This window comes from Melanaphis sacchari, unplaced genomic scaffold (genome assembly GCF_002803265.2).
Source record: "Melanaphis sacchari strain LSU unplaced genomic scaffold, SCAv2.0 Contig2_pilon_pilon, whole genome shotgun sequence".
In the NCBI taxonomy this organism is placed as follows: domain Eukaryota; kingdom Metazoa; phylum Arthropoda; class Insecta; order Hemiptera; family Aphididae; genus Melanaphis; species Melanaphis sacchari.
Genome location: NW_020271173.1, coordinates 900,742 through 916,947, shown reverse-complemented (window position 1 = coordinate 916,947; position 16,206 = coordinate 900,742). Strand labels below are relative to the sequence as shown.

At 27.3% G+C, this 16,206-nt stretch overlaps 1 protein-coding gene across 1 annotated transcript in view; it reads right to left on the bottom strand.

Annotated features, from left to right (window-relative positions):
* Nucleotides 1-4,381: 4,381 nt before the first annotated feature.
* The window catches only part of LOC112595849, a 47,225-nt gene continuing 35,400 nt past the window's right edge, over nt 4,382-16,206 (bottom strand). The window contains exons 7-9 of the mRNA XM_025341231.1: nt 15,829-15,940; nt 13,708-14,090; nt 4,382-5,034 (exon numbers count right to left, since the gene is read on the bottom strand). Of these exons, the coding sequence (XP_025197016.1) occupies nt 4,701-5,034; nt 13,708-14,090; nt 15,829-15,940 (829 nt within the window). The 3' untranslated portion in view covers nt 4,382-4,700. The remainder of the gene's footprint in view (nt 5,035-13,707; nt 14,091-15,828; nt 15,941-16,206) is intronic.

Sequence of the window (16,206 nt, the reverse complement as noted above, 5' to 3'; positions counted from 1 at the left end):
CAGTATTGATCGAGAAATACTTAAATCATTTAAAAACTATATTGTGGAGGTATACATTTTAAATGAGAACTTCCCTCCTTTTTTACTATAAAATTTTTAGTAGATAATTTTAAAAAAAATTCCATGTTGGTACCTAATTCTAAATTTTAACGAAACATTTTACAATTGTTAAAATACTTATATTAAGAAAAATAATCCTTAAAATGGTTTTAAAAATTATAAAATAGACACAATATCATATCTTGTATTAATTCTACTTGGAACATTTAAATAAATTATAAATATTGATTGATTAATACTACAAGTAAGTACTTACTAAGATTTTCAAATCACTATAGCCTTCATGGCCTATATACTTCAAACTTATTATCATCATAGGTATCTATAGTTCTTTTGAACATAAACTTAAATGATTCAAAAACTACTCGTTCAAGCTTTAATTTTAATACATTGACATTTTCAGAAAAATTATCTGCTAAATAATTTACAGTAAAAGAGAGATATTATTTGAAAACAGAAGTTAGTATATCCACAAAACACTTTTTAAGTAGATCAGAGAAAATACTAGTTCGTTCATTTTTAGGACAGATACTTATGCGGATAATATTTAAAATTACTCCTACACAACAAGTATTTATTTTACTTAAAACTTTTAATGCATTTTCTTAACTAATTTAGAGCGTAGGTACTTATAGTAGTTTGTAAAGTAACAATTCACAATTAATTATTTGTGTACCATCATCATTTTCAAGAAAATAAGCACTACTAGAATCCATAAAATAAAATAAATATTTAAGTAGATAATTATCAGCACAAAAAAAAAAAAAAAATACAAAGTTGATATTTTGTGCTATAGAATTTTTAATTGTCATAAAAACTGTTTTCATAAAAATAAAAATAAAATTTTTTTGTTATAGACGTATTCAGTTTTATCCATACGCAATCGTTAAAAAAAACACACATCGTACAACGGTATATTATTATTATTTAAAATATACCGTGTCTGATACTTACGCAAACAACAGCAGCGTTTATAATATAATATGTGTATTATGCATAATACTATACAATAAGTATATTATATAGGTAGGTGTATCATCATCTTGAAATTAATTAGGTACGGAATCGTCCATGTATGGCGTGCATAACTATATATCATTTTTCAAATAGGTTATTAATTATTATGCATGTCGGTACAGCCTGTATTACAAACATAAGTTGTAGATAATATAATATTATAAGTACTTTAATAGACACGCGTTTATATTATAATACAAACAACATTATATAGTATATGTATAATGTATATTGTATTATACAACGAAATGCACTAATATATTTAAAAAAATAAAATAATACGCAATTCAATTGATACTTATTATACAAACTATGATATTACAATATGTTGTATAATATTATGATGTTTGTATAAGTTTTTCTAACGAAATAGGTACACGTAGAAATAATATACATGTATAATGTATATTATTATAACTATGTTATTATTCAAAAATACATTCATCATTTGACTCGGAAAACCGCATCACCGCAATCCTACTCGGACATAAAACAAATGCATTAAAATGTATCATTACACAAGTACCTACGTGTCGTACGTAAATATTGAAATGCAAACCATACGAATAAAGTATTTTTTTAAACGACACAAAATACATACCTATATATTATGTCGTATTACAATAACAACAATATCCAGTTAATTGCTTATACGACTTGCGTCAAACTATAGGCTACGTCGTTTCGATGATTAAGTAATATATTATTATTATACTCACTTGCACGAGTACAAAACAATGAAATTGTCAACCGCGCCATCCGTAGTTAACGACAACATCTCTCGTGGATCCATTCGAGACATTTTTTTCATTAATCACACGGGCACTGCAGGGTTTTCAGTTTTCAAAATTATTTCCTAACAAACATTTTTCGTCTGTACACAAAATGCATAAAATATAATACAGTCTTAATGAGAGCACTATAAAATTTTCTGGTTGAATATAACAAATCACGCTAATTGATGGCAGCGTAGGTAATCGTACGGTACAGTAATGTATTACCTACTCTGCTGGCAGCTACCCAGACACCTATCAACCGATGACAGTTATTATTTTGCATATTAAAGTAGGTAATTAATACGTAACATAATTATAATTATCTTTGAAGTCGCATCGTTATAATTTTATAATTATAAAAACGAATTTATGACGTTCTGCATATTTATTAAAAACTCGTTATTCCGTTTATAATATAGCAATTAATATGGACGGTATTTAAATCGATTTTCACTAAAAGGAATTCACGAGCCATACTTGAACGTCGACAGCGGCATACGTTTTCTCATTGTTCTGTAATGAGAATTTTTGCTTCTCCGTTAGTTTGATTGTTTTTTTTTTTAATTATTCCTACCTAGTGTATTCAAGACATGACGTGTACTTCCACAATGAGTTATATATGTGGTTTATATTATATAAAATATATAACATTATTACCTAATAATTAACAAATAAAAATATTTTGTTATAGTATCGATGAAACATTTTGATCGAATTGGTAGTGCTAACATAGGATGATATCATATAAGTAAGTCATTTAATTTTAGTAGTTTATGAAATAGTCTTAATTGCTTATGAAATATGTATCGCACAAAAAATAAGTCAGTCTACACCCACAGACAAAAGTTGACAAACTGTAAATTTGTATACGAAACAGATACAGATAACAATATTTCTGTGTTGTAGCATTTTTATTTTGTTTTAAACCATTATAGTCTTAAAATATAAATATAACGGGTTTTAAAACAATAATAACTTTTTTGTATGAACACTAGTAATGGTACCAAAACAATAACGACACACGAACACTTTGTCACATAACTAATAATGTCTTTCTATTATCGCGTTTAAATTTCATTTTTTTTTTTTTATCTTCATTACTGTAAATTAAGTGGTTCACTTTCATGCAAAACTGTTTTTCTATATTTTTTTATTACGGAACAAACATGATGATACCGACTTGGGAGAATTACAGTTGTTAAAATACTCCGAGCTAGTATTTAAATATATTTAAAAACTAATTAAAAGTATTTTAAAAGTGATCCGATGTCACTACCAACAAAGGTTGTTGAGTGATAACGAGATCGTATAAAAAAATGATATACCATGCGGGACAAAGTTATATAAATAGGTACTATATTTACCAAACTTTTATTCTACATGAAGACAATTTTATCTGTGTACTAATGCTTTCAAACAAATGGAAGAGGAAAAAATGAATCTTTACGAATGAGTGATTCGGATTGCTATTAAGTTATCGAAAAAAAACGTTACAATATAAAAGTTCTTCTCTATATATTGTGAGTATTTTGTAAAACTACTGTGAGTATTGTCTCCGTAAGTTTGTCCCATGTAATAAATTACACAATGTGAACTTGAGCGTTTAATAAATCAAACGTGAAACCAGTATCTTCTTCACACTCCATACAACCACAGCCCAGAACAAAGTCCAAAATACGACTTAGGAGTTATACATGGCAAATTAGATTGAGGAATTAATTTATTCGCATGCGTAAGGTTTAATCGACGGAAAACTAAAGTAAAAGATAAACAAAGAACATCCAACGTAGGTAATCGGCTGCTATCGTACATAATATATTATACAGAATAATAAGTATACATGAATACATTTTTAACAAGAATAAAATATAGTTTACACGAAGGGAAAACACACAACGCAAATTGTAGGTTTTATCATTTTTTTTATAACGTTAAAGTCGTACATTGATTTTATAATATTATGCAGTGCTTGAACTGGAGAGGGACCTTTATTTTTTTATACTTTTGCATGTCCCGCCTAATTTCATTTCCAATTCGAGCACTGATAATATTTCATCTCGTGTATTATGTACTTATCTAAAACAGTATATTTTGTGTACAACAATAAAATAATAAAAATAATTTAAAAATAATTAAAATACACATTAATATTCAATGCACTCAATTATAACATGATAACATAGTAAAATTCAACTTTTGAGACTAGAATATTTTGGTTCTAATTCTAAATAGTAAATACATTTATATAATATTAGGCCGTACAATCGTATACAAATGAATTTCTACAGACATTATGTATATTTATATCGAATATCGATGACGGCCTATAACTAAGCAATAATACTAATAACAGTAATAATTAAAACCTAAATAATAATATAATATTTTATATAAATATGTTTTGAAAATATTATTTAAATTCGAAATATCTAAAATAAATTAATAAAATATATAATATTTAATTCAAAATGTATTTGTATTATTTAATAATTTAATATAATATAATATAATAATAATATATTGTCAATAAGTTATGAGACGGAAGTACTCGGTTAATCCGTAAGAGTAATTTTTTTTCTAATATCACGTAATATTATTGTAAAATTTAAATTAGGTACATACATATATAAATAGTATTATGGAATATAATATAATAATATTATATGAAAACCGCGTTTTACTATGTCGATCTGTAAATATAAGTAGAGTTTATTGGTGGTTAAATATAAGTAGTAAATTACGTCAGAATCGAAACCATAAGCCGATCACTGGGAGGATACGGCGAAAGTGCAACGGGGAGGGAGCTTGGGTTTTTGCGTTCATATTTTAAGCTGCATAAACAGAGTGCTAAGTCGAGGAAGGTGTCGATGGCAATAACGTCTGTTGCAAGTTCGCTTTCCGGCAGTTCCACAACCATTTTATAATCCTGGCGTTTCGCTCGACGATAGACGGCAGTTCTGATGAGGACGATCCGCCACCGGATTTCCCGGCATAACCACCAATCGGTCCGCCCGTTCCTGCCTCACAACCATCGGCGTCTCCTCGAACACCACCGCCTACCCAAAGTCCGTCAGTGTTTGCGTTGTTGTTGTTGCTGCCGCCGCTCACCGAGCCCACCGAGCTGTTAGAGTCGCCGAAACATACCTGTGAACCCGTCTCTGAATCGGTTTTTATGATCCACCTATGGAAAGAAAACATACACACGTTATTATAATATATTACAATATACAGCTATACAAATTAATTCATCAAGCATGCCACCCACATTGTTTTCGTTAATAATGATTGTTTTTTTTAATTCATCATCAGAATTTCAAAGATAATAATAATCTGATAAACAGTAAGAAATTCTGTATTCATACGGGATGTAGATGTTTGTAATTTGCATTGCCATAGGATACAACAATTGAATTAATTATATTAATAATATATATTTAGTTATTATGATAGTATATCTTTATATCATATAATATTGTTATTAAATTTTGATTTTTGAGTCAATTCTGATTTACTGTGTACTTATGTGAATTAAAAATACCTAGATTAAAATTAATCTTATATTTTGAAAATGTCATTATACAAATATAATTTAGTAATTAATACAAAAATTTAATATTTACTCCCAAATATACTAACTAGGTTCACTTTTTTTACTAGAATAGATAGTGAAGTTGAAAATTGAAACATTTTTTACTTAATAATTCGTGTATACATGCACAAAACAAAAAAAAATATAGGTACACCACAATAATCTGAATTTCCGCAGTTTTATATTTTAGAAACAGCAGGAACAAAATTTTGAATAAATTCATTATTAAAGAAAAATAGAAGTGAGTATGTTAAGTGAATCACTATATATAACTACCATGTATTATAGTTCGCAATATTATAATGGACTACTAAAAATGGTTTAACAATTAAAATGAAACGTTAATATGATAAAATGGACGAAATAAAACGAATAATAAAAAAATAAAAATAAATGCAAAGGAGACATCACAAAAAAATAACGAGTTTAGTGAAAAGTTTTGCGTACGTCAACCTTTTATTAAAAAAATCATTGAAAAACTATATATTAAGTATAAGAATGTTAGCTCATCATGTATATAGTATTATGTTACGCGCCATTCAGACTTTTTAAAAAAAGTCATAGTCTGTCAACAAGGGTATAATGGTACAGCGAATTCATCTTAATACAAAAATTAAATCAAAAGATTTCTCCAGAAATGAAAAAAAAACTTTTATTCTTGTTCACTCTAAAAAAAATAATTGAAAAAATGAAAAGTACACAAAATACTTGATCATGAGTTGAGAATCGATGTGTATGAGCACTTTGGTGCACATAATTATTACATTATACTGCGTACGTAGATATCATCATAGTGTAATAAATAATTTTAATAACAATTTGCATATAATTATATTATCCATATCAAAATATGAAAAAAATATTAGAACCTATATAGACAACTGTGCCAAGAGTATAATTCATTTCCGACTAACTTAATTTATTTCATGTATTTGAAATATTATACCTACAGAAAACACTATTTCACTACACCTAAATAGGTATCTACTATATTCGTCCGGTAAATATTTAAAAAGCTTACATAGAACGAATTATTTTAATATAAATGTTAATGTTGATTTAATGAAAAATTATGCAATTATTTGTCAATGTCAGAAATCTAATACAAGTATCGACTATAAACTTATGAATGTATCCTCATATTTAATTATTTAAATATGATCATTGAGTACATAACTCAGTAGTATGATATATATATATATATATATAATGATTGTATTCATTATTATATTTAGAGGCGATAACCGTTCAATCAGCAAACGACACAGCTCTCATAAATAGATGTATAGTTAACCGAATTTGTATTTTAATATAATGCATTTAATCTACTGACAAGAAGACACGCGTATGCTTTTGTCCAGTCGGGTCTGCTACAAATGTGTGTGGCATTATACTCAGCACTCACTAGACACAAAATCCTGTGTACGTCTATGCGCCCTCTTTCTTAGACGTACGTCAATAACAACAGATAAAGTGTGTTCAGACATAAATACCAAATTTAAATCAAGTAAAAACTAGATTTTTCGTTGAATAAACTATTAATACCTAGCATATTATTTGCCATTTTACGCATCAATAGAGCATCTTTATTTTTTATGAATGTGCCGATGGTGGTAGGTCGATCCGCCAACTAACCTAGTCTAGATATTATAATATAGTCAATAGCAATTAAATACCAAATCTTTCAGACTCGAATTTCATTCTTTTTTTTTCACTCAACGATAACTGAACCAACGGGCACGATTATGCGTGCAACGTGCGCCCGCGATTTGAATTCAATATTATAATATTTTAGGTACCACCAATTATTATTATTATTATTATTGCAGTAATTACGATGACGAACTAACGCTTTATTTTCGAATACAATAATATAATACATCACGGTCCATGGTACGTCGAAAGCGCATCAGCCATCAAAAATTCACGATCTACAGCAACAAAATCGTCTGTTTACGTAATAGTGTTCGTGACGCGAATAAATAATAATGAACATCGATCTACCTTCGTAGACCGTAAGACGTTTGAAAGCAAAGATAAAACGGGTAAACAACTTCCGAGTGAAACCGATTCACGTGGTATAGATATTTTAGACATTAACGCGTATACTTGCCTATGTAAATAATACGCAGAACGGAGTTTCTGATTTTAAAATAATATATAGCTGGGCGTGACTGCGCAATGAGTACTTATGATTAAATGTACGGGGCGCAAAAAAAATCATATATTTTCGTTACAGAGTTTGAAAGTTTGAGACGAAAAATCTTTGACTAGGTACGTGTATTATTAAGTTTAACGATTATAATACTTACGAAATTACAAAACGTATAAACAATATAAGCTGCCTAAATATAGTTAGATAAGTGCATATACCTACTATACTAAACCTGATTCATCCCGTGTTCAATAATTATAATCTATAAATACATTTTAAAAATGAATTAGAATAAATATTAAATATAACTAGTTTTAGTACAGATAGATAGATTATCTAAGTACTAATCTATTGATTTTATGAAAATAAAGTTGGTAATTAGATTATGCCTAATTACATGATATTATCTAGGATATATTGAAATAGTTTTTTAAACAACCGTTAACTCTCTATCGTTTCTATGATATTCATAGTATACGTTATAAATACGTGAAATTTAAAAATATCTAATTTGATATTTTTTATCAATTTTGTTAAGCCAGACTAGTTAAAATTGATTGTTATTGAATTATTTGTTTTATTAAGTAGGTACTTAAAGAATCAAATTAATTTAAACCATATTATTTGTTTACTTGCTATGCAGTTGTGTTGTATTGAAGATTTATATTTATTGAAAGTATTTCATTCGTTCTAAATTTAATCATAAAGAAGAATGAATTCCAAATAAATCAAATACAAAAATAAATAATAAATACATATTGTGTGTGTGAGTGTTTGATGAATTGTCCAAAGCACTCCATAACGTGGAGTAAGAAATAAATAAATATGAATATAATGGTATTATACAAAATAAGATTTCAATTCAGCTAAATAAAAATGAAATATTTTAACAAGAATTTATGAACTGTGCGCGATCGTGACAGAAAGAAGGATAATATAAAAATGCAATTTGTTATTATATTAATATTATTATACCAACATTAAATATGATAAAATATACATGATTAATAATTCTATAAAAACGTTAAAACAAAAATAATATGCTTTAATGCGTATGTATGATTTTGAAAGTAACTCAAAAAAATAATTTTAATTAATTTAAATTTAATTAAAATACAATTTTATTATTGAAAAAAAATTAGTTGAGGTACATTAATCATTGGGTAATTATTCAGTTTACTTGCATCATAAACAAATTTTATTCATTTCTATAGCATAGTATACAGCCTTGATGATACGAACTTTCTATAGCCCAAACTTCAATACCCGCCAACGATGTATTTGAAAGTTCTATTATCCGAATGTATTACCTTGTATACCGATTTTTTCATTTTTGTGACAGTTTATTATGAGTAATGAGTAATGACTAATGAATATATAACATACATATTGATATTATACATTTATACATTTATACATATAATAAGGTAGATTGATAAATTTTTCAAAAAAAAATATAATCATAGATGTAATAATATGTAACCTTTAATAGTTTTTTATTCATGTAATAACAATAAATATAATATAATACTTTAGTATTACATATTAGATATAAAATTGCATTTAAAATTTTAAAAAAATGACCAGCATCTGAACTTCTATTTATCCGAATTAAATATGATCTCAATTAATTCCGATAATCAAAGTTCTACTGTATTTTCAAATATCATGAATATGAAATCATCTATCTTATTAATGGTTCCTTTTTTTTGTCACTAACTAATTATATGACTACTTAACTAGCAATTTACCATCGTTTAGGTATCTTGCAAATAATTTTACTTAATTTTAATTATTTTTAATCAAACTGTTCAACATTATGTACATAAAGGTATATATTATTTAAATTGAACGCATGTAACTAACATTAATTAAATTTATACATCTACTTAATACATACGACCTACCCATTAACAAAGTTCAAAATATCTTTGAAAATTCATCAATAGTTTTAAAATAAACGTTAAGTTTAATAAGTATTCAGAATTATTTGAAAACTAATGATGCATATATTTAATTTGATCTATATAGTACTTTTTCTAAGTCTCAGGTTATAGAATATAAACTTTAATAATGATTTAAATAGAATATTTTCTTTCTTTTTTAACAAAATGAGTATTATGAGGGTTTCTTGTTACGTAACCGTGTTGTATTAAATGTATTTATAATATCACTGCGCAGTTGCATACACTTTATATATATATATACATAACATATTATACGGTTATTCGGCTACGTACATTTCTAACTGTTAAATATTTCTAGATTAATCATTATGTTTACATAGTCATACGTCAGTGCCTATTGATTTCTTGACTATTTCTCTAATAAATAATGATATGTAAGTATGCACCTTAAAGCTGACATCACAAGAAACGACAAAAGGGTCTGTTTACACAATCGATAAATTATATTATATTATTTATGCATATAATGTATATCGTACATACATGTTATAATATATTCGGATACGCAAGCGTTATAATATATTTACTAGTTATTAATATAGCTAGGTACGATAATAAAATAGTAGGTAATATACTAATATACTATATACTATCTACAATACCTTCTGAAACATCGTAGAAAAATTATCTATTATTATAGTTAATTTTTCTTATTACTATTTATAATTAAATTATCGGGTTTTTTAGACTTAGTAAAACTAGTAATTACTAATAAGTCTCTGTAAATATGATGGGGTGGCAATGAAATTAATTAGGAAAATAAAATTATTCAAAAATTAAATAATAATAGCGTTATGATTAAAGAAGAAATAAGAAGAGAGAAAATATGTTAAATACTGATCATTGAAGAGTTAAAAAGAGACAACAGGTATAGACAAGTTATGATAAAAATATTAGTAAGTTAAAGAGAAGATGAAATATCACTATTCGTGTGGATATGTTGAGAGTGCAGAAGGGAGGAGTCATCTAACAAGAGTTTAAAGAAATTAAAAGAAAGTTAGATGTAGCCAAAAGGGGATAGAAAAAGGGTATTATGTGTTTTTTTAAAGTATTTAATTATAACAGTTGTCATTATTGTTTGTATTAATATTTAATACTGTATTTTTTCTCATACTACGTGTCAAAATATTATAGAGTAGATATTGGCAATAATATATATATATAATATTATCATGCTCTAAAATAAAAAAATGTAATAAAAGTATTTTGAAATGAATAATAATTGTTTGAATAATACAAATATAAATAATAGAAAGGCACCACATTATAATGGATAATGAATTTTTCTCGAAATAATACTCAGCAACTAAAGCTATAGCTGCGGACAAGGCGATGAGGCATCGTCCCGTACCTAATCGAAACAAAAGGAGTTATATCATTATGACGGAATACTCTATTGTGGTTAAAAAAGACATTATCACTTTTATATTTATACATAGATATTCATTAAACACTATACAATATACGTATACTCGTGTTTTGCATATTTTATATATTTATATAATACGTTGAAAGAAAATTATAAAAGCATACGAATCGAGAGTGTACGTTTTCATAACATTAGCAAGCAGCGTGAACATATACTTACATTATAAGGTTTCGGATAAATTTTTGTTAACATTACAGTAAAAATTATAAAAGAAAAGAATAGCACCGCCGATAAATATTCAATAAGAATTTATATCAGCTTTCAAATCATGTTTGTCTAAGACACCTTTGATACGAGAAACATGTGAAAAACCTAATTTTATATTACGTTGACGGTTACGATAACTAAACTATATAGTCACACAGAATAACAGTTGAGTACTTGACACGGCGCATCGTTTCGTTTGCAATCGTAATATACTATTCTACATTATCTCTCAGTGAAGTTAACTATCTTACTTTTAAATATGTTTTAGATAATAGTAGACTTATGTATTAATGTATCGAAAAAAGTTAGAAAGAATCACAAATTTCATTGATATCAATTATCAACCAATTTTTGTAAGTTGTATTTTGTAGATGAGAAAATAATTTAAGAACGGTCGAATTGACAATATTGTCATATTAAAAATGACAGAAAGTTTTAATAGCAATGACAAGTATTAACCGATTCTCATACTAATAAAAAACCTTGGATTTGTATTTATTGACATTTTCACTACTCGTTATTGACAAATTAATTATTTTATAATTAAACCATCGATTTCGATTAAAGCGAGGAATAGTAATTGGTGTTGTGCAAGATACGGTAAAAGCGTATAAATCTGTACAGGTTTCTAAACGATGGAAAATAATTGAAAACCTTACACGTACGTTAAGTAAAATTAAAATGTTGTTCTAGTCATGAAAATATTTGTATAGTAATTAAACCTGTATTACGTCACAACAAGATTACTGAGTATTGAAATTGTAATATGATATTTTAATTTATTAAAATAATAATATTGTTATTTTTTAAGCTTAATGTCAATAATAAATCAATCATAAATATACTACGTAAAAACTATAATTTTTTTGATTTTGGAATTGTTTTATATTCTATTTAGAATATATCATTATGTATAAATAGTTATATAGTTTCATAAAGTGTATTGATGTATTTAAAATAGAGAAAGTTTTTTCCAGGAAAAAGTATTTCATTTTCTCTCAACCTACGGGGCATGTACACATTACTGGAGAGACGCAAGACTTGAAAATCTTCAAAGAGGACGTAAAATATGCAATTTATAATTATTGCGAAATATCTACAAGTAATGCAGATAATCATAATACATATATATATATATATACTAGACTAACAGCTATTATATATAAAAGAAAAAAATGTAAGGCTGGAGTAGTAAGAATAATGAAATCAAAATTTAATTGAAAGATTTTGACGATTCAAGAAAGGTTTGGATAATAGTTTAACAAGTTGTTTTAGAGATATTAATATCATGACCGTATATTCGTTTATTTTTGCTTTTAATTGGTTATAAGTTGGATGTTTACTTGTCTCAGTTGAATTTATCTCCGGGCAACATCATATAATATTACTAGTTGTATCTTATATGTTTATAATATATATATCATGTACTGCTGTCATATGACAGAGCGGTGCATCTTTAATAACTTTGGGTTTGCGGTAAGTTTTAAGTGTAATTTAATAGGTAGGTACATGGTAATAATAATAAAACTGTCATAACACGTGTCTGTAATGTAGGCATACATAAACATTAAAGATTTTGTAATCCAGCGTAATTTAAAGTTAGAATATCGTCGCTTTTAAGTTTTAACAGAAACAAAAACTGAGATCAAAACATTTGTAATTATAAACATCACGTCGAGATACGTACACGTAGTAGTTTCAAGGTTTACGGTTTTATATTTTTCCGGGATGGTTTGGGTTTTATAAAGACGCATGGATTTGCAGAGCATTTTAAAATTAAACACCTTCAATATTATTTATTATAAATTGCAAAACATAATAATATATTTAAATATATAATATATATATAGGTACTGTAATATATTTTAAGAAATTCTTTGAGTTACATCACAAACACAAACACATGTAATTAAATTTACTTTTTTTCATCACAAAGGTTTTAAGGTTTAGCGAACTCATATTTTAATACTAATATCTTTATTTTTCATACATAAATATTACACAATAATATGAAAATAAACGTATGAATTAAAACTCTGCAGAATCCTTATAGGGTATATCACGATGTGCGTATAAAAATATTTACGATATTGCTTATAGACATGATGGTATAAATCTGTGTACAACACGATAACATACTTACAGTGTTGCATATCTAGGGCAAATGTGTGTGGGGGGAGAGGGGGGTGGGTGCTATACAGACGTATATATATATATATATAACTCCCCGCAGCAGTCACAAACCAACAGCTCGCCATGAGTTACTGAGTCCAAATGGTTTAGTAAATTACTCGAAATACCGCTGGGGGCTTTTCCAGCTCCCGCGGCTATACAATAGAGTAATAAATGAAAACTAATTTTAGCGTCCCGCGGAGAATTTTTCTCTTGCTACACCATTGCGATAAACTCGCGTTTCCTACTGCAGTTTTAATATCATATAGTGAGCTGCTGGCACGCTACATCATCGCATAATATTATTATTGAATAACTGTGTCTGAAGCACTCACTTGTACTCTTCGGGATCGAGGCCCAGATGACCGAAAAAATTCTCCAACTGACTGGGATCGTATTCGTGTCTATCGTCGGCCTTAGCCACCGCCGTCGGCAATAGACTTAGCAAATTTGGCGCCCGGTGACCCACGTCCGACTTGCTACGCAATATCGGCCGGCCGCGGAACTCGTCGGTCGCCGTCGGCAACTGATGTCGACGTAATGGAACAGCGGGCGGCGACGACGGTTCTTGTCCGGCGATCGCCGCTTCAGCGGTCTGTGCACGCCAGCGGCCATGCGACACGGTAGACTTGACGGGCGATGCGGACGAGCGCGGAGAAACGCCACCGACATTGTCGTCATTTTCCTCTTCGATCGAACTTCCGGTCCCTCCGTGAGCCTTTCGAAGGAAAAAAACACGCACTCATATATATCATGACTTATATTATCATAAATTACACTTATATACGCATAAGGTGCACCGTATTTCTATAGCAATATATATATATATATTCTATTCATGTGTGTGTATTTTATTTCCGTTCTAAAAATTGCACACGACAGCTATTATACAGAATTATTATGATATATATATATTGTAAGATCTATGGACATTTTTATAGGGTTTATTTTTTACAAAATACGCGTATAACGTATCGAAAAACCCGTCGCATCAAATAAAAAACATCACACGTGGCATAACATTAATATGTTTGTAGTAAATCATATACATAATACATTAGTTTAGATTTTTTCCATTGTTTTTATTTTTGTTACGTTTTAAAATTTCGTAGACATATGTACTCATCTTTAATTATATTATATCAATATGTACTGCTAAATGTATATTATATACATATGCTGAAGTTATAAAACTGTATATATTATGTGGATTACCGCATGCGATGATTATTATTCAATTATGTATAACAGGTAGTATATAACGACAACTTTATAAACTACATTAATTAATGACAAATATCAAAGCATATAGAAGTTTCTTTCACAGAAAAATATAGCATGAATATTCAATAATATTATACATAATGTAATTCGTTAAAAATGTATTATTACTCGAATAAATATAAATATATAATTAAAAATGAAAATTGTTTAAAATATTTTTGAACGTTTGGGTGTTAATTTAAATTCTGACAAATAATTTTACTTAAATTTTTTCAACCCCAAAACAATTTAAAATAATCAAACTAAAACAAACAAATATAATATTCAAATATTTACACAATATACGCAATACGTATAACTTATATATTATAATATTATATTGTATGCTCTGTGGCTATTTTCATAATCAACAGTTGTATAATTTATATCTAGTAAATTACACGATGTAACAAGACAATACTATAAATTTCAAGATTAAAAATTATTTAAGTAGGTATTTGGTACTATACAATAATACATTAAAAACACAGAATTTTATTTATTTATACCTCATAATTAAAAATGCCAATTAAATATAAATTGCACTCGTCTGTTGTTAAAAAATAAGAGTCCATAAAAAAATTAGAAACTATTTTGGAGTAGTTTCTATATTAATGATGTACAGGTATATTAGTTATATAAAAGCCAATATTATATCATATATGCAATTCTATAATTGATTGATTATTTATGGTATTTTTGAATTTATATTAACTAATATAATTAAATTAAATTAACTATAGTCTGTAATTAAGGACAAATTTCTAATGAAATTGAAATTTGAAAGGAGAATTCATAACATACTATTATTAATACGTACACTTAACCAACATATACTAATCTATACGTATTATATGTTTCCTTCAGATGAAATATACACATAGTTTAAAATCTTTGAAAATAAAAAAAAGAACGAGAGTAACAGATGATACAGAACGTGTATCAAGTTTTTTTTTATGAAAATAAATTTGAATTGGACAATAAAAAAAAGTAATAATCCAAACATTCTAAACCAGTAATATGACATAATCCTAGGATTCCTAGTACGACAACGGATAATAATTACAGTCGTGTGTGTGTATGAATGAAATATAGTTAAAGAAGTATAAATGTGAATGTACTTATATTAAACACACACACACACACATATATATATATACGTTATAAAATAAGTGGATAAAAATGTCTCTTACAGACTGTTGCCATCTGGCATCCGTTTTATAACTGGTTAGGCTCAATGAATCCGGGAAAGAGGTTACGTTGGTGACCGCGTCCGTTTCGTCTTGTCTGGACTTGTTTCCAAATCTGCAGGGAAAGAAAATTATGGTAGATAAAATAAGGTAATGATCACAAAAAAATTAAAACATAAGTTTTGTTTTATTTATTTTTAGCCGTAAGTTTAATTATTTAAATATTTATTAAATTATATTGCATCTAATATGCATAATATGGTTTTAATTGTTTTCGATAAAAATGTTGATTTATAGAAACGTTTAAATTTATAATTTCATCCAATTTTGAAGTTTGAACTAGAAATTTTCATAAAAAAAAGAATTATTCTCATATAGTTT